The 27,384-nt window shown below is 40.1% G+C and overlaps 1 protein-coding gene across 3 annotated transcripts in view; it reads left to right on the forward strand.

The window, feature by feature from the left end:
- The first annotated feature begins 23,671 nt into the window (after positions 1–23,671).
- Positions 23,672–27,384, forward strand: part of LOC124555042 — a 126,579-nt gene continuing 122,866 nt past the window's right edge. For 2 of the 3 annotated variants that reach the window (XM_047128811.1, XM_047128812.1), the window contains exons 1-2: positions 23,672–23,860; positions 25,909–26,059. In XM_047128811.1, the coding sequence (XP_046984767.1) occupies positions 25,910–26,059 (150 nt within the window). In that variant the 5' untranslated portion in view covers positions 23,672–23,860; position 25,909. Of the gene's footprint in view, positions 23,861–25,908; positions 26,060–27,384 lie in introns of those variants that run through there. The other variant, XM_047128813.1, reaches the window with a different exon arrangement.

Here is a 27,384-nt window from a genome sequence, read left to right on the forward strand (position 1 = left end):
GACACAACATAGTCATCAATGTTAAAAGAATAGACTTGTTAATAACAGTTTGCAACGTAAAAAACCTTCATGTAAATGAAAGTAATTAAAAATAAACTTCTGGGACAACAATATTGGTTGGAACAGTTAAACTGTAGTACGCTTATGATAAATAAACACTGGCTATCATGTGGGGAGTTAGAGTCATTTGTACTGATTCACTATGAATTAGTTACAGGATACTGCAGAGCAAATATGAAACATGGTAATGTTTCTATCTACAGGGTGTTACAAAAAGGTACGGCCAAACTTTCAGGAAACATTCCTCACACACAAATAAAGAAAAGATGTTATGTGGACATGTGTCCAGAAACGCTTAATTTCCATGTTAGAGCTCATTTTAGTTTCGTCAGTATGTACTGTGCTTCCTCGATTCACCGTCATGGTTTCATACGGGGTACTCTACCTGTGGTGCTAGAACATGTGCCTTTACAAGTACAACACAACATGTGGTTCATGCACGATGGAGCTCCTGCACATTTCAGTCAAAGTGTTTGTACGCTTCTCAACAACAGATTTGGTGACCGATGGATTGGTAGAGGCGGACCAATTCCATGGCCTCCACGCTCTCCTGACCTCAACCCTCTTGACTTTCATTTATGGGGGCATTTGAAAGCTCTTGTCTACGCAACCCCGGTACCAAATGTAGAGACTCTCCATGCTCGTATTGTGGACGGCCATGATACAGTACACCATTCTCCAGGGCTGCATCAGTGCATCAGGGATTCCATGTGATGGAGGGTGGATGCATGTATCCCCGCTAACAGAGGACATTTTGAACATTTCCTATAACAAAGTGAAGTCACGCTGGTACGTTCTGCTGCTGTGTGTTTCCATTCCATGATTAATGTGATTTGAAGAGAAGTAATAAAATCAGCTCTAACATAGAAAGTAAACGTTTCTGGACACATGTGCACATAATACATTTTCTTTCTTTGTGTGTGAGGAATGTTTCCTGAAAGTTTGGCAGTAGCTTTTTGTAAAACCCTGTATATTAATAAAACACTAAAACCAAATTACAAAATTATAGAAGTGAACTCGGTTTCAAATCTAAGTTTGAAGTTGGTGCAGTACTGTTGGCACGACTAGAAATTGTAGTCTCCCTTCCAATCGAAATGAAGATTTGTTTATAGAAAGTCTTCAGAAACTGATAGTCTTGCTCCTCAAGAACAAATATTATGGAGTTTTAATACACTCCTGGAAATGGAAAAAAGAACACATTGACACCGGTGTGTCAGACCCACCATACTTGCTCCGGACACTGCGAGAGGGCTGTACAAGCAATGATCACACGCACGGCACAGCGGACACACCAGGAACCGCGGTGTTGGCCGTCGAATGGCGCTAGCTGCGCAGCATTTGTGCACCGCCGCCGTCAGTGTCATCCAGTTTGCCGTGCCATACGGAGCTCCATCGCAGTCTTTAACACTGGTAGCATGCCGCGACAGCGTGGACGTGAACCGTATGTGCAGTTGACGGACTTTGAGCGAGGGCGTATAGTGGGCATGCGGGAGGCCGGGTGGACGTACCGCCGAATTGCTCAACACGTGGGGCGTGAGGTCTCCACAGTACATCGATGTTGTCGCCAGTGGTCGGCGGAAGGTGCACGTGCCCGTCGACCTGGGACCGGACCGCAGCGACGCACGGATGCACGCCAAGACCGTAGGATCCTACGCAGTGCTGTAGGGGACCGCACCGCCACTTCCCAGCAAATTAGGGACACTGTTGCTCCTGGGGTATCGGCGAGGACCATTCGCAACCGTCTCCATGAAGCTGGGCTACGGTCCTGCACACCGTTAGGCCGTCTTCCGCTCACGCCCCAACATCGTGCAGCCCGCCTCCAGTGGTGTCGCGACAGGCGTAAATGGAGACGTGTCGTCTTCAGCGATGAGAGTCGCTTCTGCCTTGGTGCCAATGATGGTCGTATGCGTGTTTGGCGCCGTGCAGGTGAGCGCCACAATCAGGACTGCATACGACCGAGGCACACAGGGCCAACACCCGGCATCATGGTGTGGGGAGCGATCTCCTACACTGGCCGTACACCACTGGTGATCCTCGAGGGGACACTGAATAGTGCACGGTACATCCAAACCGTCATCGAACCCATCGTCCTACCATTCCTAGACCGGCAAGGGAACTTGCTGTTCCAACAGGACAATGCACGTCCGCATGTATCCCGTGCCACCCAACGTGCTCTAGAAGGTGTAAGTCAACTACCCTGGCCAGCAAGATCTCCGGATCTGTCCCCCATTGAGCATGTTTGGGACTGGATGAAGCGTCGTGTCACGCGGTCTGCACGTCCAGCACGAACGCTGGTCCAACTGAGGCGCCAGGTGGAAATGGCATGGCAAGCCATTCCACAGGACTACATCCAGCATCTCTACGATCGTCTCCATGAGAGAATAGCAGCCTGCATTTCTGCGAAAGGTGGATATACACTGTACTAGTGCCGACATTGTGCATGCTCTGTTGCCTGTGTCTATGTGCCTGTGGTTCTGTCAGTGTGATCATGTGATGTATCTGACCCCAGGAATGTGTCAATAAAGTTTCCCCTTCCTGGGACAATGAATTCACGGTGTTCTTATTTCAATTTCCAGGAGTGTATTTGGTAACATTAAGAGTTTCATTAGGTTCATAAATAGAACCATAAGCAATTTTTCTTAACGCATTAAGATCACTAAAATTTAGTGTATAAATGACAACCTCACCAGGCTCAGAGCATGTTTGGATAATGGTATCTGTAATTTTCATATGAGCAGAGGGCAGTTCAATACAATCAAACTAGATATTTCTGAGCATGAAGGGCTGTGGTTTAGAATTCCTCTAGAACATACAACAGGTACTTTTCAGGAAAGGATAATTAGGGTCATAAATTGACAGAAGCTCAGTAAACTAAAAATCTAGAGTAACATTAATAGACTTTAATAAATACGTGATATGGTTGCTAATGAGTCGATCAAAAGATTTTTAGAAGTATTAACTCAAATCTTTGAAGGAATATGTCCTAGATATTATAAGAAACATCTCAAATCCCCATTCTAAACCAGAAGGTTCAAAATACTGGTACACAACACAAATAAATACGTTAAGAATCTTGATGCTTATTTATCATGATAGGTCACGACACAGTAAAGCAGATACGGATAAATACAAGATCATAAAAAGGACTACAGATATGTAATCAAGGCAGAAAATTACAAGGCCAATAACTGATACATTTTTAACTATTTAAATAAATGTGAAGCAGCATGGGAAATCATGGGAATTAAAATAAATCGTCAAAAGAAAGATTAAAGTACTCAATTTCCTCTTGATACATTATACTTTGCCAAACCTATATCAGAAACCAACATCGAGGTTGATGTGAGGAAGGCACAAGCACTACTACCACCATTACCAAATTAAGCAACTAAATGGTTTGAGTGGAGTAATGTACCTTACCAACAATGCAAGGAAGCAATAGCTAAACTCTGTAATTTCCAAACAGACGATCGCAATAGCTTTTCTAATTTTCTTACTCAACACATAATAAAAGACAAAATAGTGACCATAACAAAAATAATAAACTAAATATTAACAGAGGGGATATGATATTCTTATTCATTGTGGAATACTGTATTAAATTTCAAAAAGTGGTCAGTTTCTATAACAATTCATTTTCCTAAACTTACAATAAAGCCTCATTGTAACATAATTAGGTAAGGATCATTGGAAAACTGTAAAATCACTGTAATACCTACTATACAGTGTGGTCCATTGATTGTGACCGGGCCAAATATCTCACGAAATAAGCATCAAACGAGAAAACTACAAAGAACGAAATGTGTCTAGCTTGAAGGGGGAAACCAGATGGCGCTATGGTTGGCCCGCTAGATGGCGCTGCCATAGGTCGAACGGATATCAACTACGTTATTTTTAAATAGGAACCTCAATTTTTTATTACATATTCTTGTAGTACGTAAAGATATATGAATGTTTTAGTTGGACCACTTTTTTCGCTTCGTGATAGATGGCGCTATAATAGTCACAAAAAAATAAGTATGTGGCATCACTAACACTCAGTGCGGACGGTATTTGCTTCGTGATACATTACCCGTGTTAAAATGGACCGTTTACCAATTGCGGAAAAGGTCGATGTCGTGTTGATGTATGGCTATTGTGATCAAAATGCCGAACGGGCGTGTGCTATGTATGCTGCTCGGTATCCTGGACGACATCATCCATTCGCTGGATAGTTACATTATTTAAGGAAACAGGAAGTGTTCAGTCACATGTGAAACGTCAACCACAACCTGCAACAAATTATGATGCCCAAGTAGGTGTTTTAGCTGCAGTCGCTGCTAATCCGCACATCAGTACCAGACAAATTGCGCGAGAATCGGGAATCTCAAAAACGTCGGTGTTGAGAATGCTACATCAACATCGATTGCACCCGTACCATATTTCAATGCACCAAGAATTGCATGGCGACGACTTTGAACGTCGTATACAGTTCTGCCACTGGGCAGAGAAATTACGGGATGATGATAGATTTTTTGCACGCATTCTATTTAACGACGAAGCGTCATTCACCAACAGCGGTAACGTTAACCGGCGTAATATACACTATTGGGCAACTGATAATCCACGATGGCTGCGACAACTGGAACATCAGCGACCTTGGCGGATTAATGTATGGTGCGGCATTATGGGAGGAGGGATAATTGGCCCCCATTTTATCGATGGCAATCTAAATGGTGCAATGTATGCTGATTTCCTACGTAAAGTTCTACCGATGCTACTACAAGATGTTTCACTGCATGACAGAATGGCGATGTCCTTTCGACATAATGGATGTCCGGCACATACTTCGCGTGCGGTTGAAGCGGTATGGAATAGCATATTTCATGACAGGTGAATTGGTCGTCGAATCACCATACCATGCCTCGCATGTTCACCGGATCTGACGCCCCGGATTTCTTTCTTTGTGGAAAGTTGAATGATATTTGCTATCGTGATCCACCGACAACGCATGACAATATTCGTCAGCGAATTGTCAATGCATGTGCAAATATTACGGAAGGCGAACTGCTGACTGTTGAGAGGAATGTTGTTACACGTATTGCCAAATGCATTGAGGTTGACGGACATCATTTTGAGCATTTATTGCATTAATGTGGTATTTACAGGTAATCACGCTGTAACCGCATGCGTTCTCATTAATGATAAGTTCACAATGGTACATGTATCACATTGGAACAACCGAAATAAAATGTTCAAACGTACCTACATTCTGTATTTTAATTTAAAAAGCCTACCTGTTACCAACTGTTCGTCTAAAATTGTGAGCTATATGTTTGTGACAATTACAGCGCCATTTATCACAAAGCAAAAAAAGTGGCCCAACTAAAACATTCATATTTCTTTTAGTACTACACGAATATGTAATAAAATGGGGGTTCCTATTTAAAAAAACGCAGTTGATATCCGTTTGACCTATGGCAGCGCCATCTAGCTGGCCAACCATAGTGCCATCTAGTTTCCCCCTTCAAGCTAGACAAGTTTCGTTCTCTGTATTTTTTTGGTTTGACGCTTATTTCGTGAGATATTTGGCCTGGTCACGATCAATGGACCACCCTGTATACACTACGTTTTCTAAAGTATCTGGACACCTCCAGAAACATACGTTTATCATATTAGGTGCACTGTGCTGCCACCTACTGCCAGGTACTCCATATCAGCGACCTCAGTAGTCATTAGACATAGTGAGAGAGCAGAATGGGGCGCTCTCCAGAACTCACAGTCTTCAAACGTGGTCATGTGATTGGGTGTCACTTGTTTCATACGTCTGTACACGAGATTTCCACACTCCCAAAAATCCCTAGATCCACTGTTTCCGATGTGATAGTGAAGTGGAAACAAGAAGGGACACATACAGCACAAAAGCGTAAAGGGCAATCTCATCTGCTGACTGACAAAGACTGCCTACAGTTGAAGAGGGTCATAGTGCGTAATAGGCAGACATGTATCCAGACTATCACACAGGAATTCCAAACTGCATCAGAATCCGCTGCATGTACTATGACAGTTAGGTGGGAATTGAGAAAACTTGGATTTCATGGTCGAGCTGCTGCTCATAATCCACACATCACGCCAGTAGAGGCCAAACGATGCCTCTCTTGGTGTAAGGAGCGTTAACATTGGACGATTGAACAGTGGACAGACGTTGTGTGGAGCGACGAATCATGGTACACAATATGGCGAACCGCTGGGAGGGTGTGGGTATGGCGAATGCCCGGTGGACGTCATCTGCCAGCGTGTGGAGTGCCAACAGTAAAATTCGGAGGTGGTGTTGTTATGGTGTGGTCGTGTTTTTCATGGACCCCTTGTTGTTTTGCATGACACTATCACAGCACAGGCCTACATTGATTTTGTAGGCACCTTCTTGCCTCCCACTGTCGAAGAGCAATTCGGGTATGGCGATTGCACCTTTCAACACGATCGTGCAACTGTTCATATTGCATTGCCTGGGGCGTAGTGGTTACACGAGAATAACATCGCTGTGATGGACTGGCCTGAGCACAGTCCTGACCTGAATCCTATAGAACACCTTTGGGATGTTTTGGAACGCCGACTTCATGCCAGGCCTTACAGACCGACATCGATACCTCTCCTCAGTGCAGCACCCTGTGAAGAATGGGCTGCCATTATCAAGAAACCTTCCAGGACCTGCTTGAACGTATGCCTGCGAGAGTGGAAGTTGTTAAGGGTGCGCCAACACCATATAGAATTCCAGAATTACCGGTAGAGGGCACCACGAACTTGTAAGTCATATTCAGCTGGTGGCCAGATACTTTTGATCACATAGTGTAAAGTTTATATGATGACACCGACTGCATGCAAACATGTTTAAAGGTGAATAAATATCTACTCTAATCTATTCAAATGCTTTCTCAGAGAAAAGGATGCAAGATGGTGCCATCAAAAATTTTTATCACCTACACAATGACATAAAATGTCTGACAGAAAGCAGAGTCAAATTTGGTAACAAACTGAAAGGGGTTCCCCTTAACAGTCCCCTTTATTTCGTAGAAGATCTTGTGTTTATGTAATGTGTAGAAGCTTGTGCATAAGAATGGCTAACACACATCTGCATTTGAAAAAAATTGTAAATGTTAAGAATGTATCCATGTTTAGATATGAATGTGTAATGTGAATATAAAATGACTCATTTCTCATCAATATGACGAATTGTATAAATGGTCCATGGAACACAGAAGTAACTAACTAATGCATTGCAAAGGACTGAGAAAGTATGCTAGCAATCCCTTATGCAGCTAAATGTAATGACAAATATTTTAAGCCCAAAGCAGGCACGATTAGTAATAGTTGTTAAGTCCTCAACCATGTTTCCTTTTCATTTACAGCTTCTCTGTTTCCCATATGGTCAACTGCTCTTGTTCCCTCTATTAAAGAATCAATTAAAAGTAGCTGCCTTCGTATCTCAATCGTTATAATCCTTGGTCTTAACTTCCCCATAAACATGTGTTATCACTATGTTACATGTCAATAAATTCAGTAATGAATTCCCTAAAACAGGAAGTGTGCCAACCATTTTTAGAAGTCATAGCGTATCCAAAGACGAGAAACAGTAGACTGAAGAAATGGCTCAAGCAAACACTTTTCACAAGCCAGATTTGCAGTGAACTTCTATGCAAATGCTAATACTTGACGGTTCAGATGTATTTTGCTCCCACAAATTTGAGCAGTTTTGCTCAAACGTCGAACTTGTGCCATAGGGTTCAGCACTGTATGGTCCTCACTACGTAGGCAGCTGTGTACTACACATCAGAAGCTGCTACCCAGTACTTACTATGTGAGATGCACACAAGTGTTTTTTTATATATATTAGGCGACTTTGACTGTCCATTCAGTCCACATAACAAGAACTATAGAGGATCGGGTAGTGTGGGTATAAGATACCAAGAAATGGAACCTAAAGGTGAGAGTGCTAAAATCCTAGTGTTTAACTGCCTAACTATTCACAAAAAAGTACCTACCACAGTTTGAAACACACCTAAAAATTGCGGAGCTCGCATTATACGTGGTACGAACAGCTAGTTAAAAGTGTAGGGGAGAGTGGGGTAAGGCAGGATAGTTAATATATTTGGGGCCATAAAATCAACAATCATAGTCAGGAGATTTTGAAAAAATTATGGTGTAATTCTACATTATTATAGCTGAGAATGAAGTATAAACAAATTTGTTTTGGCTTTTCAATTACAATGTAAAACTGTCTTTGTAACACAATGACAAGTTTCCACCTTGCCCCATCTAGTGGGGCAAGATGGGGTCAGTCTTTGCACAGTGCACAAACACGAACTGCTTCATCGTCTTCATCTTCTTCTCCTGCACAGGAACAATGAGCCCATCTTTTGCATATAAAACACTGAATCCACTCTTCAGTAGACTGTGAGTGCAAGTATCCACAGTAAAGGCGCTCAGCGTCAGAAGATTCTGATGAAGAGGAACTTATCTGCTTACGTTTTAAGTTGGTTTTGTCAATTTCTTTGCCTTGCTTTTGTATTTTCTTCTTACTACTCGACTTCTTTAACAATACTTGGTTAGTGATGATTGTATTTTTCTTAGTTTGAGCAAATCTCTTTGTTAAGTTTTTCCTAGCCTGTCCCATTTGCTTCATTTCTTTTTCTCTTCTTAAATTTATTTCTGCTTGTAAATCATTCTTTTAGGGTGATTCAGTCAAAACTGCTGGCTTACCATGCTTTCGGCTCTTCTTTTTTGAATGGAGGCCACTGCAAGAGGGAACCTGTACAATGTCTTCTGGTGTTGGACATTTTGGAATGGTTACAGCCTTTCCAGCAGTTGTAGTAAAGTTAATTTGACTTGAAACAGGCTGAATATTTTCAATTGGAGCAGAAACTTCAAGTATTTCATATGCAGCATCAGCCTGGAGAATGTCAGAGGGAACAGCTGTAGTTGACATATCCGATTTAGGAGCAGGCTGATGTTGGCTGGAGACACCAGAAGGTTGGGGTAGGCCTAAATAGATGGAAGCAGTAGGCTGAGGTTAGTTGAAAGCAGCAGAAAGCTGGTTGGTGTTTGTAGCCCCATGGGTTGAGGGTTCATTATCTGTGACATTTGGCCTAGGCCTATCTGTAGCCTCAGATGGAGCATAATCATGGTCACTGAAAACGCCTTGGTTGGTAGGTGAAATTCCAGTTTTGTGAAATTCATTAATTGCTGTGGACATAGTTGCTGCCTTTACAAAAGCCCTTCCATATAGCTTAGATATTTGGAACAAAGAGACAACATGTCCTGGATTCGACCTGAGCCAGCATAAAACTTCCTGGTCATAAAAAAACACTTAAAAGCTTCACGAAGCTTACATCGAGCGGCTGTAAGTGATGAGTGCAATGTGGTGGGAACCACAACAACACTACGCCATTTTCCCTTGCAAAGTCAATAACATCCATGTTTTTGGTGTGGGTAAAATGTCCATCGAGAATCAGGAGAACTGGTCTCTCCTTAGTAGCTCGGCTCCAGTCTACAATTTTCTTAAACCATAGAAAAAAATTGCGGATTGCTTCCAACCACTTGGGTGATATGCTGCCCAGGCTCCAGTAGGGCAGTCATTCATTAACTGATCGTTAGTTCGAGCCCTCGGAAAAATAAAAAGAAGAGGCATATATGAACCAGCTGCATTGCAATATACTTCTATTGTTACAGTGTTGCCTCTTTCAAAAGAAGATAACACACCAACATGTTTTCTACCTTTTAGAGACAATTTTTGACCTATGCTTTGGTACTACAGTTACTCCAGTCTCATCACGATTATAGATTCTGTCAGGGGTAAATTGATGCATATCAATAAGTCGAGATAACAAACCAAAAAATTTAGTTACGTTCGGTTTGTTGAATGCTGCATCTCGTGCTGCACTTGTGTGCTCTGGTTTTCTGAGGGTTATCTGAGGATGAAACCAATGAACCAATCTTTGCCAGCTACTTGTTTTTCTTGCGAAAATGTGTGATTTTTATGCAACTTCTCTGCCCATTGAAAGGCAAGCTTTCTGAGGTCATATGTTGTCAGACCAAATAACCTTTCCTCCATTTTTGGTGCATATTACACCAACATATTCTCTTCCTCTGGAGTAAAAACGGTTTTAATTGGCCCTAGACTCTTGACCAAAATTAGAGTTGTTTTTTTTTTTTTTAATACACACGTCCACTCGATGATGCAGTAAACATATTTTCCTATTTTTCTGTCTGATGTACTCTTCTTTCCAGAGTTGTTTGCGGAACACAAAAAGTGTCAGCTGCTCTTTTACATCCCATTTCACCTGTGATAACGACTTCAATAGCTGTTTTCATTGCTTCTGGAGACCACCCACCTCGATCAGTCTTCCTCTTGTATGTCCTTACCATCTTAGAAACCCTGTACAAACAAAAGACGAAATTGTAAAATCTGTGGGTAGTTCCCCATCATAGAAAAAATACCGTCTTGCCCCACTGATACATTGTGGAATATTTATCGCTAGTTTTAGATTAGGTTTCGACTAAAAGTATTTATAATATACGTAACATAACGTCCAAAAATTACAGTTTCCGCCAATACACAGGGTGTCCCAGCTATCTTGTCCACCCAAAATATCTCTGGAACAATAATAGCTATTGGAAAACGACTTTCACCGGTATCAATGTAGGGCTGGGGCCCATGAATGTACATATTTGGAAACATTCTAAAACGAAAGCATATGTGTTTTTTAACACAAATTTATGTTTTTTTAAATGGACCTTCTATATTTTTTCTTCAGCAATCCATTGCATTACAAAGCATATACACAATGGCGTTGATTGGCATCGCAATATTCCCATTACATCCCGAGATATTAAGACGCAAAGTTGACGCTTGAAACACCCGACATGCGCTGCTTGCCCACGTCCTGAGGGATCAGGCGTGAACCCCATGCTGCCCGTAATCGCGATGTGATTGACATGCGTAATCACACTTCCATACTTATCAAGAGGTCCGAAACGAATAATACGGTCTGCTGCCATCCTGCATTAACGTCGTACATTCCAGCAGGTATTTATCCCATAGGCTAGGGGTGTTGCGGTTCTGTAACATATCTGTGTACCGCAACGTTAGTCACAAAGTTAACTTCGCTTACCGTTAATCCGTTACTAAAAAGGTAATGCCGTTCAACGTTAAAACTTTACTGTAGATCTAGCGCAAGTGACAGTTAATCATTCACTCGTAATAGTAAAATCATGTTGATGGTTTTAGTGAAACGAGCAAGTGGACTAAAAGTTTTACCGTTGTTTCGGACCTCTTCATAACTATGGAGGTGTGATTACACATGTCAATCACATCGCGATTACGGGCAGCATGGGGTTCACGCCTGAGCCTCAGGACGTACGCTAGCAGCGCATGTCGGGTGTTTCAAGCGTCTACTTCGCTTCTCAATATCTCGGGATGTAATGGGAATATTGCAATGCAATCAACGCCATTGTGTATGTGCTTTGTCATGCTATGGATTGCTGAAGAAAAAATATAGGAGGTCCATTTAGAAAAACCTAAGTTTGTGTTAAAAAACACATATGCTTTCGTTTTAGAATGTTTCCAAATATGTACATTCATGGGCCCCAGCCCTACATTGATACCGGTGAAAGTCGTTTTCCAATAGCTGTTATTGTTCCAGAGATATTTTGGGTGGACAAGATAGCTGGGACACCCTGTATACAGTGCTTCAATTAATGAATGTATTTTACCTGTATTCAGCACCAAACTTCAATTTCACTACGAAACTTTCCAGCAACAATCGCGCCAGTCGAGGGAAACGGACTTACACAAGGCAAACTAACAGTTCAGAATGGCTACCGCTTACACGTATTCTTTTTCTCCACCCCTGTTAGCAGTATGAACGTTCTCAGCTAGATTGCAGCACTAACTGAGCCATAAAGCCAAATACCCCTTCTTATCCCACTACCCCGTCTTACCCCACTTTCCCCTATATCGAAAGGAAGAGCTTTGGAAAACTTGCCATAAAATAAATCAGAAATGGTAGATAACATTCATGTTAAGTCCCATAGTGCTCAGAGCCATAGATAACATTCCATCAGAATTTCTAAAATCCTTGGGGTGTGGAGAATCTATGAAACTGGCGATGTAACATCAGACCTTCAGAAAAATATCATCCACACAATTCCGAAGATAGCAAGAGCCGATCAGTGCGAGAGCTATCGCAAAATCAGCTTAACAGCTCATGTATCCAAGCTGCTGACAAGAATAACATAGAGAAGAATAAAAAAGAAAATGAAGGATCTGTTAGATGATGACTAGTATGACTTTAAGAAAGAGAAAGGCATCAGCGAGGCAGTTCTGACTTTGCACTTGATGATGGAAACAAGGCTGAAAAAAATACACTCATACGTTATGTCGACCTAGAAAAGTGTTAGACAATAGAAAACGGTGAAAGATGTTTGAAATTTAAGAAAAATAGCGTAAACTGTGGAGAAACGCGATTAATATACAACACATACAAGAACCAAGAGAAAACAATAAGCCTGAAAGATGACGAATGGAGTGCATGGATTAAAAAGTGTGTAAGACATGTGTGCAGTCTCTCATTCCTATTGTTCAGTCCATACATTGAAGAAGCTATGCTAGAAACGGAAGAAAGGTTCGAGAGTGGTCTTACAGTTCATAATGAAAGGATGCCAATGATAAGATTTATTGATGATACTGCTGTCCTCAGTAAAAGTGAAGCCGAATTACAGGATATGCTGAGAAGTCTAATCAGTGCAGAATATGGACTGAGAGTAAACCATAAAAAGACAAAAGTGATGAGAAGTAGTAGAAATGAGAACAGCAAGGAACTTAAAGTCAAAATTGATGATCGCAAAGGAGATGAAGTTGAGGAATGGTGCAAACTTGGAAGCAAAAAAACCCACAATGGACGAAGCAAGAAGAAAATAAACAGCAGATTAGTACATGCAAAGAGGGCATTTATACCCAAGAGACGTCTACTGGTGTAAAACATAAGCATTAATTTGCGGAAGAAATTTCTGACAATGTATGATTGGAGTGCAGCAGTTGCATGGTAGTAAATCATGGACTGTGGGAAAATCGGAATAGGAGATAAATTTGTGGTCGTATAAGAGAATGTTGAAATTAAGGTAGACTGATAAGATAATGAATGAGGAGGATCTCCACAGAATTGACGAAGAAAGGATCGTATGGAAAACACTGAGAAGAAGAAGGGACAAAATGATAGGACATGTGTTTAGACATCAGGGAATAACTTCCATAGTACTAGAAGGAGCTACAGAGGGTAAAAACTGCAAGGGATGACAGAGATTAGAATGCATCCAACAAATAATTGAGGAAATAATGTCAAGTTGTAGGCTAATGGTTAATAGAGGTGGAGTATTTGTCACAGTAGACAAGACACTCAAATCCACCAGGATACAAATTGAAATTGCATGCATGTTATCTGGGTAAGACTCAGTAAAACTTTTGAGCTACTCAAACAATTAGAAGGATTTCTATTTTCAGTAAACAAAATTCAGAAACTACCTCTGTGGCTGAGGTCGCTAACACATACTTGTACAGTTGTGCTCGACTGGGGGTAAGCAGGTTCATAATCCAGGTGATCGAAAAAATTTTCACTGCTAGTATTTGGCTGGCAAGGCAGGAGAGATGGTGGCTTAAGGTTCCGGATTACCAGACTTTGTGCCAATGTCCTGGTTTAAATACCAAACCTCTTGGCACTGTCCTCCTGAAGTGAGGACAATACATACATGCAGTATTACAGGAAGGTTTTAATGGCGTGTGTTGCACTTAAACAGACAAAAAACTAGATACAGAGGCAGTAGTGTCGAAACACTATAAAGAGCTCGAAGCATTTAGCTCTAGAAGAACTGCAGCTCGAGTTTAGAAGAATGCATTTGATAGATATTTTCATAGTAGAACAATTCATAATGGGAGGGACCTTCTATGGTATACAATCACTGTGAAAAAGACTTCTAAAGATACAGAGACTACTGTGTAATAGGTGTAAAACATAGCATATAGCTAGAGATAGGAAGATGCTGAATGAATCGCATTTGGCGCCCAAGAAGGCAATATGTGAAGCCTTCGACAACTACTGTAGCAAAATATTATTGAAGGAACCCTGACAAAAACCCAAAGAAATTCTGGTCATATGTCAAGGCTCTTAGTGGTACTAAAATTAAGTGTAGAGAAATTTATGGGTGAGACAGGGACTGATGCTGAGAGTAGCAAAGCAAAAGCAAAAATACAGAACTTCGTTTCCAAATGATCCTTTACAAATGAAAATCCAGAGAAATCAATCAAAATTTGGGTTTGGGTTGAGGATTTCTTGGTAGGAAGGATCCAGCATGTTATCTTAGATGCAGAGTCATCGACCAATGCAGAAGTACCTTTAGGCTTCGCTTAGGAATTTTCTTTGGGACCCTTGCCGTTCAAGTTGTATATTAATGACCTTGCAAAAAATGCTATTAGTAATTACAGACTTTTCGCAGGTAATTCAGTTATCTGTTATGAGATATTGTCGCAAAAAGAACTACACAAGTATTCAGTCAGATCTTGATAAGATTTCAAAGTGATGCAAAGACTGGCAACTCGCTTTAAATATTCAAAAATGAAATATTGTGCACTTCACAAAACGGAAGAACACAGCATCACCCATCGTCCGCCTTTTTCCAGCATTTCGATTCTCTTTTTAATGTCTGGCTGGAACTCTTGTTTTTTTAGAAAATGTCTGGCCTTTTGGTAACAAAGCTGCATTTCATCACCTGACGAATTTCAGTATAGCGTAGTTGTTGTTTTGGTTCGAGTCCTGCCATCTCCAATATTTTATTATTCATTTCATGGTTCTGTGAGCTACTGGGAGTTACAAATTAAGCTTGAAACACGGAAATGGGAATGAATATTCAAAACATGTTGATTATCTGGTAAAAATAAACTACCAATAGTTGGTTGGTTGGTTGGTTGTTTTGGGGAAGGAGACCAGACAGCGTGGTCATTGGTCTCATCGGATTAGGGAAGGATGGGGAAGGAAGTCGGCCGTGCCCTTTCAGAGGAACCATCCCTGCATTTGCCTGGAGTGATTTAGGGAAATCACAGAAAACCTAAATCAGGATGGACGGACGCAGGATTGAACCGTCGTCCTCCCGAATGCGAGTCCAGTGTCTAACCACTGCGCCACCTCGCTCGGTCTACCAATAGTCATCAGAACAAAAAAGACTGACACATGTGAGAAACGAAGAATTAAAAAGTGACTCAGACTCACTGTCAGCCACCTATGAAATATAATACAAAATTTATATGCTAATTATTTTAGAAGACGTCTTTTCCTCACAAGAACGTCTTCAAATGAAGCACATATGCAGGCGAAATATATTCTGGTACTGGTGCAGGCATATTACTGCTGGTGTTTCAGTTACTTTCAAGAGAAAAGGAAGAAGTTTACTTCCTGGCAGTGAATTGTAATTTTTCGCACAAATTCGAACGTACTTCACACAGCCATCACATCTATTTACCAGTGGGGGAGCTTCTCCTTAACCTACTTTTTGTAATAGATACCACCATGTAAATAACTAGTGAGTAGCTGACACGTTCCCACTTTCAAACAACGAAAATACTGTAATATTTGTAGTTTTTCCCACAAATTAGGACAAACTCCACACAACCAGCACTCTTAAGTAGCGTTAGTGGAGCTTCTTAAATACTTTTTCGTACTATGCAGTGTACCACAATGTAAATAACAAGTATAATGTGGAAGGTTGTCACTTTCAAAGATAGAAAAGGCAATATTACTTTCCAAAACGCGTAGTGAATGATTCAACCGAACATATAAATAGTTTCTACTTTAATTCGTCTACTGGGAAGTTTGCCGTGGTCACGAAAATACCTAGAACCCTATATACGGGAGAGTACCGCCAACCTGCCGGCCGCCGCCATTTTAGGCCTACTGCGCAATGGCATTTTTTTCTCACGCTGACCTTTGTGAAAAGTGCTCTAATGTTAGACTCCAGTCAAGGTCTTCTGAGGCACATACATTACTTACAGTACATATTAAAATACAAATACATACTTCGATTTGCATATTTCCTTTTTTAATGCTTGTTTGTTACAAATACTGGTAGTTATTCGTAATTAAAAATAAAAAACACAAAATTACAAATTACTGGTACATCAATTTAGCTAAAACATATGAACGACAATAAATTTCTTCTTCTTAAAATACCTTTACTGCATTTCTCATACCAACACTTCTACTACCGCACTTTGCTTTGGCACCCCTCTGTATGTGGCAGTTATATTTCCTCAGAAGAATGTAAATTCGAGTCTTCAAAAATTCATGTACAATTCTGTCCATGACACTGTGTCAAGAACGAATATTCTGAATGAGTTCCTCGAATGATTTGTGTGCAACTGCCTCCAGTGCTTGGAGGGACAACTTAGATTCCAGGAACAGTTTTTCATTCACACGAAAGACTTTTGCTGTCATCTAAATAATGCGAAATATTTCTTGGGAAATGCATTCCAAGCTGTCTTGAGCTGAGTAATTTTTTAGTTCAGTGAGTCTTTGTACTGCTTCACATTCAGACTTCTCCTTTGCTGAAAGTCATTCTCGGCACGCTTCACAAAGCAAATACTTTTGCTTCACTTGCATTATTGCTCTGCCTGTTCAATAATGTAGAGACTGTGCTTCCTCAGGTGGCATTTCTTCAACATCGATTACGTCTGAATTCGCACTTGCAAGCAAGTCTGCATCGTCTATGCCTTCTGCTTCATCGTAAGTCCGTCTGTGATCCAAGTAGTCGACAAGAAATTCAGCATCTTCTGTCTGATAACTTCAATGGCGACTGGGACGAAAATACTATGACACAGCAAAAAGCCGCAGTATCATCTTGAAACTGAGACAATCTGGAACAGGATAACTGGCTCGAACGATACTGAAAAAGTTTTCCAGAGCATTCTGCGACTGCCTGCACAACAGAACATACTGGAAACTTTTTTCGTTAAGAAGATAGTCCTGGACATTAATAGCTGTGCGTGTTGCTAGAATAACTCCAGATTGTACAGGTTTCCAACTTTCAAATTTTCAAACAGCGAGATGACACTCTTAAGGAACTGTACAGAATCATTGTTTGTCCTCAACGGCTCTACTCATGGCAGTTTTCCTATTCCTTGTGGTCATTAATTTAAACCAATGGAAAATTGTGGCTATGAAAAACGCGGTTGATGTGGCAGAATCTTCAAGTACATGTTCCTCTATTACATATTGTAACGCTACTGCAGCGCTGTGATTTAAAAGTGCATAAGCAGGACCAACCTTCATATTATCATAATGCCCTGGCCTTATGACATTATCATTTAAATCCCAAGCAATATTTAATTTCTTTTCCTTGTCAAACTCGTACAGTTTTTTGATAGGATCAATCGAGACTACCGGTCCCACCAAATTAATATCTGCAGCTACTTGCTGTGGTAGGATAATGTGGTCGGAATTAGTTAGGTGATTCCTCACAGTCCTCAAGATACGAGCTACGTCAGGCATGAAGTACAGCTTCCACTCTGGAGAAAATGGATGTTGGCAGAAATTCTTTGTTTCATTATAACAGCCAGCAATAATACCACATTCACGCCACAGTGCCTGATTTTGTCCACCCATATCTCATACAATAATTTCTACCATCAGACCAATCGTTCACACTTCATAATTTATTGCCACAGGAAAGAATTTAGTTCTTTACCTACCACTGCCAGAGTTAAGTGGAGAAGAGCCTCAGGTAGAACGAGAAGCAGGAAATGTGCAGCACGCTTCAACCAAGGCCAAGAAGCCTAGGAATGTACAAAGTGTTAGGAAGGAGAAAGTGCTGCTGCTAGGTAGTAGCCATGGGCGAGGTGTAGGCCCTCAGCTACAGGAACGTTTAGGGGCAGCGTACCATGCCACCAGAATCTTCAAGCCAAATGCAGTGCTAAGTCATGTGATAGAGGACTTAGGGTCTTTATGTGAGGACTTTACAAAAGAGGACCATGTACTGATAGTGGGTGGGGTGGGAAACAGTTTGGATAGGGATGGGGAATATGACATAGGTGGTGACCTGGTCAAGATAGCTTCCCTGACTCATGGCACCAATGTGCACTTTGCTGAGCTGTTCCAGCGTCATAGTCGACCACACCTTGATGGAGCTGTGAGGCGAATCAACGTGGGTTTACGGATGGCTCTGAGTACAGTCAATTTTGCTCATGTTTCTCTGGTGCCTGTCAGGACTATCAGCAGATGGGGCGTCACTAGGCATGGCCTACACCTAAACAGGACTGGGAAGGGAAGATTGGTGCAGCTGATTCATGAAAGTATAGGGGGTGGATATCGGGCCACACATGGTCAAATACCTGTTGTCATAAGTAGGAAAAGTAGGTCTATTTTAGGATAAATCTAGACAACAGGCTTCCCTGCCTAAAGAGTATTTCCAGCACTTTAAAAAATACTGAAACAGTCACTCGTAAGACAGATTTTAACACCTCAAATATCACATATACCTGATATCACAAAGAAAAACAAACCATTGGAAACAGTAACATTTCACAGACTTAACAATCATCCATCAAAACATGCAATCAATAAAAAATAAAATACAACTATTAGAAGTTGAGCTCCAATCTTTGAACTGCACAGTAGTTTATATTACTGAGCACTGGTGTAGAGACAGAAATCCAACATGTAGTATTATCATTGTATGAAAAGGCAATCTCTTAGTGCAATACTACCTCAAGGGGTGGAGGATCATGCATTTATTTCAGAAAAGGAACACTGTTCAAATTAAGACATACCTCAGTACTGTAAGTGAAGACAAACACTTTGAAATATCAGCTATTGAATTAACAGAGCTTGATATCAAGAAGAAATTAATCCTTTCGTGTGTGTATAGATCTCCCAGTGGAATGTGTACACTTTTTTCAATATGTTAACAGAAGTTCTAGATAAGGTCTGAAGTACAAAGGTCAACATAATTCTGTGTGGGGACATTAACATAAACACTAACATCATAAATGAATCCAGCAGCACCTTCATATGCATCCTTCAAAGTTTTGGTATGTCCCTATTGGTCAATAGTGCAAGTGTTACTACAACAACTTCATTAGTAGTTGAATATGTGGCCACAAATATGGACAGGGACAAATGTAATGTAGCTGTAAAAGATCTCGGACTATCAGACCATCTCTGTCAAATAACAACAGTAAAGTCAGGCATCGAATCATTCCCTAAACGACAAGCCTACACACGAAATCTATCAGAAATCAAAATAAAAGATTTTTCAAAGGAACTAGAAAAACAAAGCTTGGATGAAGCATATAAGGAAACCGATGTGAATACGAAATTCTCTAAATTCTCCACATTGTTTAAATTGAACTCTGAAAAGGAATTTCCAAAAGTATGCATGTCTGTATCAACATCCCACAAAAAGACGTGGATAAGAGCAGGTATTAAGAAGTCCTCCCAAACACTTAAACACCTCAGTTCCATGAAAAAGATTCGCAATGATCCAGAATTCTTAAATTTCTATCATAGATTCAAAAAGATCTATAGGAAGGTGCTGATTGCTGCAAAAAAGTCATTTAATGACAAAATAATATATAATGTGCAGAAGAAAAGCAAAGCAGTCTGAAGATGTTATAAAAAAGGAAACGGGGAGAGGCAAACAAATGCAGAACAACGTTCTGCTAAGGGAGGGGGATAAAGTAATAAATGATCCACAGCACTTAGCAAACCATGTAAACGAGCATTTTTCAAGTATTGCAGATAAGTTACAGCAAAAATTCCCCCAAACAAATATAACACCTTTAAATAACGTTGCACTAAATACAATGATGTTACTTCCAACCTCAGAGAATTAAGTCTGTAAATCAATTCAAAAACTAAAAAATTAAAAGCTAGTAGGCTTAGATGAAGTACCAATCTGTGTACTGAAACAATGCATAGGGATTATACAAGGCCCCTTAACAAATATAATAAATGAATCCTTCACATCAAGAACATTTCCAGAGCAGTTCATACAGCCAAGAGTTGTATCTTTGCTTAAGAAAGGTGATGCAGAGGACAGAAAATTACTGGCCCATTTCCCTGCTGTCAGCATTCTCAAAAATAGTAGAAGCAATTATGAAAGACAGATTAATGAATTACCTGAATAAATACAATCTTTTAAGTGAGTCACAGTTTGGTTTGCGAAGTGGCAAAAATACAGAGTCAGGCATAGTAGAATATTCAAAAGTTGTACTTGATGCTCTTGATAAAGATGAGTGTGTGACAGGCATATTTTTGGATCTTTCTAAGGCGTTTGATACAGTCGATCACAAGATTCTGTTAAATAAATAAGAAGCATTAGGAATAAGAGGGGTAGCTAATAACTGGTTTCGATAGGGTACAAAGAGTAGACATAACACATATTTTAAATAGATCTAAACATTTTGTAAAACACTTATTAGAACCAAAATACATTAATATAGGGGTTCTGCAAGGTAGCATATTAGGACCAATACTGTTCCTGATATACATCAATGACTTTCCCAGTAGTGTTACTCATGATGAAAAAATCCTCTTTGCTGATGACAGCAATATTGTAGTCACTGAGAAAACAAGAGAACTCTTTACCAAGAAAACAAATGAAACTCTCAAGGAAATTTATGATTGGTCAATAAGTGATAAAGTGACATTGAACATAAAAAAATTAATGCCATGAACTTCAAGTTTAAGAGGAAAAATTACAATGGTAAATTAAATGTAGATGGCACATCTAAAGACTGTAACAAATGCAAAATTTCTAGGAATGAATATTGATTGTCAGTTGAAGTGGTGTGAACACACAAAGGTACTTGCAAACAGAATGTCATCAGCATGTTAAGCCCTTAGAATCCTATCATCAGTGTGTAACATGCAGTGCCTTTTAGTTACATATTATTCATATAAACACTCAATTCTCAACTATGGCATGCTTTTTTGGGGAACAAATGCAAAAATTATTAATACAATTTTCTAACTCCAGAAAAGAGCCATAGGAATAATAGCCAAAAATACTTGTCGACCTCATTGTAAAGATCTGTTCAGAACACTGTGGATTTTAACTGCTCCATGTGAACACATTTACAGTCAGTTGTATGCATCAAAAATAACATTAGTAATTACTGCACAAGCAGCTCTGTCCATGACCATGCAACAAGAGATGGACTCAACTTACATTTACCAAGAAAAAATAAACAGAAAACTCAAAACAACATTTTCTACCAAGGAATAAATCTGTACAATAAATTACCAAAAGAGATTAAAGAAATTGCAAATATACATTTCTTTAAAGAGGCAACTAAAAAGTACCTGTTATGCAATGCATTTTATACAGTGAAGGATTACTTAGCTAAAACAGAGTAGGGGTATGATAAAAAATGTTACACAAATAAATAAAAATAATAATAATGATTATAAAATATCCAACATTCCACACAACATCTTCACTTTGTTTTTTCCTTCTTTTTTCCTTTTCTAGAAATACTTATCCCCAAGCTATGCATGGCACATTACTAACACTTCTTCCTCTTTCTGAGCTCAACATCTCACTCATTATGGAGGGATGCTGACTCAGATTTTCAGGATAGCAAATGCGAAATTGGGGTACAGAAAATGGTCCACAGATCACCAGTGTGTGTATGTGTGTGTGTGTGTGTGTGTGTGTGTGTGTGTGTGTGTGTGTGTGTGTAGTGAGTGAAGTGTTGTGAAACAATGTGTGTATAGCGTGTGCAGTGACTGATACTGAGATATGAGTGAACAATGAGTCATTACATTATTTAATAAGTTATTTGTAAAATAAGTATTGTATACCAATTGTAAATCTCATGATTCTCTCTAACTACAAGTCTGTAAATGTATGTGTATATGAATTAGCTTATTTTAAATTGATCTAAATTTGTAAATACTTTGACATGTCCTATGTCCTTGTAAAAAGAGATCTACAGATGAATAAAGCTATGTCATAAGGCCAGGGCATTATGATAATATGAAGGTTGGTCCTGCTTACGCACTTTTAAATCACAGCTTTGCATCAGCGTTACGGTATGCAATAGAGGAACATGTACCTGAAGATTCTGCCACATCAACAGCGTTTTTCATGGCCACAATTTTCCATTGGTTTAAATTAATGACCTCAAGGCATAGAAAACTGCAATGAGTAGAGCCGTTGAGGACAAACACAATGATGCTGCACAGTTCCTTAAGAGTGTCATGTCGCTGTTTGAAAATTGGAAACAGGGGTATCAGGAAACCTGTACAATCTGGAGTTATTCTAGCAACATGCACAGCTATTAATGTCCAGGATTATCTTCTGAATACCATTGATATCATTATGCACTAATCTTCAATGTTAGTATTTCTGCAGCCAGACCAGGGCTTGGTGACCAAATTTTATAAAATCACCTTCAACCCCTTCTGATTGCTCAAGTATGTATACTGTGCACTAAATGTTCACACACACACACACACACACACACACACACACACACACAACACACAAACACACACACACACACACACACACACACACACACACACACAAGGGCGCCAATACAGGAGGGAGGGAAGTAAGGGTAGGGTAAGGTAGGGCAGGGTAGGGGCAGCATCCCCCTATATACACATATTTTGCCATTTTACGGCTATTCACAAGCTGCCACTCGTCTTCCAAAATATTAGAAATATTGTAGCTGGCTGGTTGCCCAACCCTCCTTCCCCCCACCACAGGTCTAGCCCTAGCCGCCACCGCACCTCCCTCCCTCCCTCCTCCCCTCAACCATGTAGTGTATTTCATTTCAACAGACATGATTTTGCAATGAAAAATCTGCATGGTGGGGAAGAGTAGTAGTAGTAGTAGTAGTAGTAGTAGTAGTAGTAGTAGTAGCAGTAGCTTTATTCATCCGTAGATCTCTTTTTACATGTAGGACATGTCAAAGTATTTACAAATTTAGATCAATTTAAAATAAGCTAATTCATATACACATATATTTATAGACTTGTAGTTAGAGACAATCATTAGATTTACTCCTGGTATACAATACTTATTTTGCGAATAACTTATTAAATAATGTAATGCCTCATTGTTCACTCATATCTCAGTATCAGTCACTGAACACACTATACACACATTGTTTCATAACACTTCACTCACTTCACTGGGCAGTATGCTTAAAGATAGATATTAAACAAATAAATACTGGTGAACAAACACTTGGATGTGGCTAAGGAGCAGCTTTGATTTTAGGTATTATGTAGATTGAGATCATGTCTTTGAATTGCTTATTATTATTTAGATAGTAGTGTTTATTTTCCGATCATCAATAAATTGGTAACTAAAAGGGTTATTAAAATTTAGAAAGCATAGATTAACTGAAGTTGAAGAGATAATATTCGCGGACAATAGTAGGCTCGTGAGGTTGTGATTTCGACATCTATGCTAGAATCCAATAAAAATAAAAAAAGATTTCGATATCGTTTTATCGTGAAGTTTCGACTAGTCACTACTTCAGCGCCGCTAGGGTTCATCTTTGGTTTGTATCGTTTGTGTATTTCCAAAGTTTACGTTTGTCAAACCAAGTGTCAATCGTTAACGGCTGTCATGTTGAGGGTTACAGTTGTGTGGATGATGAAGTAGTGCTCAGGTGTACTCTGTAAACTTTTGCTTGTTGTCGCCTATTGCTACATTGGCCTTATCTGAGTATCGATTGCAGGTGAAATTAGTTACATTGTGTCAGGTTTGTAAATAAAAGTAACCGATTATTCATTTTTGACAACTCCAATTTCCCGAAAACATGATTTTGTATTGGGCAGCCATTGATGTAATAGAGATGTGGTCTCATCATTTTAGTTGCATGTTGGTGTGGAAGTTATGTTGCGGCCTATGTTGTATCACACGCCGCAACAATGGCACCACCTGCCGAGTTTCGGCACTACTGGTTTGCAACTTTGTAGTCTTCTGTTATACAAGGACGCCGATACGCTACTTGGTTGAGGGTGTGGGAGGGAGGGAGGGAGGGAGGGAGGTGCGGTGCCAGCTAGGGCTAGACCTGCGGCGGTAGGGTGGGTGGGGTAGGCAGGCAGGCAGGCAGCCAGTCAGCCAGCCAGCCAGCCAGCTACCTACCTACAATATTTCTAATATTTTGGAAGACGAGTGGCGACTTGTGAATAGCCGTAAAATGGCAAAATGTGTATATAGGGGGATGCTACCTCCACCCCCCCCCCCCCCCCCAACCCTACCCTACCCTCCTCCCCTGTATTGGCGCCCTTGTGTGTGTGTGTGTGTGTGTGTGTGTGTGTGTGTGTGTGTGATCATTTAGTGCACAGTATACATACTTGAGCAATCAGAAGGGGTTTAAGGTGATTTTATAAAATTTCTGGTCACCAAGCCCTGGTCTGAATGCAGAAATGTTAACGTTGAAGATTAGTGCGTAATGATATCAATCGTATAAGTAGACATAAAAAAGTTCCAGTTCTGATCCTGTTAAGAACCTGCATAATCATTGTGTTGAAAGAAAAATCCCTACCTTCATTATATTTTTTTCGTTTCCCTGAGAACTTGTGGAGGGAGCCCCCACGGGTATGGGCACCCTTCGTAATGTGTTTGTGTTGAAAGATACAATATTAATAATTCCAAATTTTTTAACATATGGTTTCATATAGGGGTTGTTGATTTTTGTTGCATGCTATATATACTTGAGCAGTCAGAAGACCTTAAAGGTGATTTTACAACATTTCTCGTCACTAATCCCTAGTCTGATTGCAAAAATAATAACTTTGAATATTAGTGCATAATGATGCCAACCAAATAAGCAGTCATAAAAAAGTTCGTTCCGACCCTGTTAAAGACCTGTGTAATACCAGCTTTTAAATCATTGTCTTAAAAGAAAAACACCTGACTACACTAAATTTTTTGCTTTCTCTAGGAGCTAGTGGGCCAGGGATGCCTCTCCCCCTTTCCCTCCCTCTTCAATCTACCTTGCCACAGGTACAGGTGTCATGGGGGCGGAGGGGGGGGGGGGGGAGAGTGTGTGTGTGTGTGTGTGTGTGTGTGTGTGTGTGTGTGTGTTTGCTTATAGAGTGATATCTAATATTAACTATTTTGGTTACATATATGTTTTGTTATTTTTTGTTGAAAGTTATATACATATTTGAGCAGTCATAAGAGCTTAAAGGTGATTTTACAACATTTCTGGTCACTAATCTCTTGTCTGACTGCAGAAAAAGTAACTTTGAAGATTAGTGCATAATGATGCCAACCGTATACTAAATCCTTTTGTGTTGCTAAAAATGCAGAAATGTAAATGTACGCAATGAAAATAAAAACAGTAAATCTTTCTGGAACTTGTTTTACTATAATACAGATGAACAGATATTTATAAATGAAGTCTGTTTGTCTGTGCATTCATAACGGCAGTCAATTCATTGCAGAAGTAGGACGTTGCACAACTACTTTCATAATACACATATGAAGTGCGGTGTGTTAATCTGAGATGATAATATGGTGGTAGATTTGCACTGAGAAGTGGTTTGGCTGGCTATGTAGCATCTGTTCTGAGCCAGACTTTAAAACAAAGAGAGCAAATGTGTGTGTGTGTGTGTGTGTGTGTGTGTGTGTGTGTGTGTGTGTGTGTGTGTGTCTGTGCGCAAGAAATAGTGGATCAGAGAGAGAGAGAGATATAATAGTGTTTTTTTAATCATCAGTAAATTTGTAACTAAAAGGGTCATTAAAACTCTGAAAGTGTTAATCCACGGAAGATGAAGACTATTATGCTTAATTTTCCAGAATGAATGATGATTCTGAAATGGAGACAAATATTGTTGTTGATGGTGCAGCAGCAAGATATGATTCCAATCTTGATGTTGGAACATACAGTCTGCTTCCAGATATAATATGGCCTCATACCACAGATATATCAGCATCTGATTTTGGGAAGGTATGTATTTGTATTTATGGGATAGTAATTAATAACATAGTGTATCTTATTGGTGAGTCAGTCATGAGCTTATGAGGCATTCACTTACTTTTATGTTAAAAGGTAACTTATCTGTGCATTACACATTGTATGCTTATTCATTCAGAGGGACATATATTTACACAGTGAAGCTTTTTTCAGCTCTTCATGATAATGGAGAATACTGACTGATATAATGTAAATGAATGAGAGGTCAGGTGATGATTCACATTTAAGGCAATGTACCAAGAGGTAGGGGAAATATGGAAGCGTACAATCCCACCCATCTGCTTTGACGCATGACATCACAAATATGGCGGAAACGACCATAAACCACGATTCCAATATAGCGCATATAAAGTCGTTACGTACACATTATGAGGACAAAAATACATCGAAAAACAAACACACACACATTCCACAAAAAGCCTAACAACACTAATGGGACAAGCACGGGAAATAGGAGGTTTTTGGGTGGGGACAAACTAAATATAAACTAATTTAGACACCCACCCCCATACAAGACCACGCAAAACGACGAAAAAAACAGACATCACAAAGCTCCCCAAATACCACTAAACACAATATCACATGGAATCGGATACTTCCCTTGACGTATATAGGTCAACAGCAGGTCCCGATATCATAAATTGGGAGAACATTTCCCTTGACCTATATAGCTCAACAGCAGCTCCCGATCCCATAAATTAGGACCTAACACTTCTATATAGCTCAAAAACATCTCCCGATACCAATACCAACATTCACAGCTACACACTGGGATCAAACACTTCCCTTGACCTGCTATCCTTACGACATCTCCACATACAGCCGTCACTGGTCCGAGATGCCGGAACTTTAAGTGAGCCTCATTTCTTCACGATATACTGAACACTTCACGACTTCATCCAAAAATCCGAATAGTTGAAGAAATTTTATTAGAGACAACGCACTGTCCCCCATCATAGCCGATAACCGAAAACTGTTGACCCTGTCAGTCATATCCATACCTACCAAAGACATAAAAAAGCAATTTAACAAAATTCACACACGACGCCACACTCGCAAACTAAACCAAAAACATCACCTAACACACCACCAGAGAGCACCACCGATCGCATCAAAATGACACCTACAAACACGCCACTCTCACGAACTAACCTCCGCGCCGTCTTGACGTCACACACCACAACAGCCTTAAGTCACGGGTCAAAGCAGACCGGTGGGATCGGACACTTTGGTCGACCCGAGGCAGGTAAATATAATACAGATATGAGAGCAGTGTTCCTGAGCTTGATACTAAGTTA

The sequence above is a fragment of the Schistocerca americana genome, chromosome X, assembly GCF_021461395.2.
Source record: "Schistocerca americana isolate TAMUIC-IGC-003095 chromosome X, iqSchAmer2.1, whole genome shotgun sequence".
Classification (NCBI taxonomy): domain Eukaryota; kingdom Metazoa; phylum Arthropoda; class Insecta; order Orthoptera; family Acrididae; genus Schistocerca; species Schistocerca americana.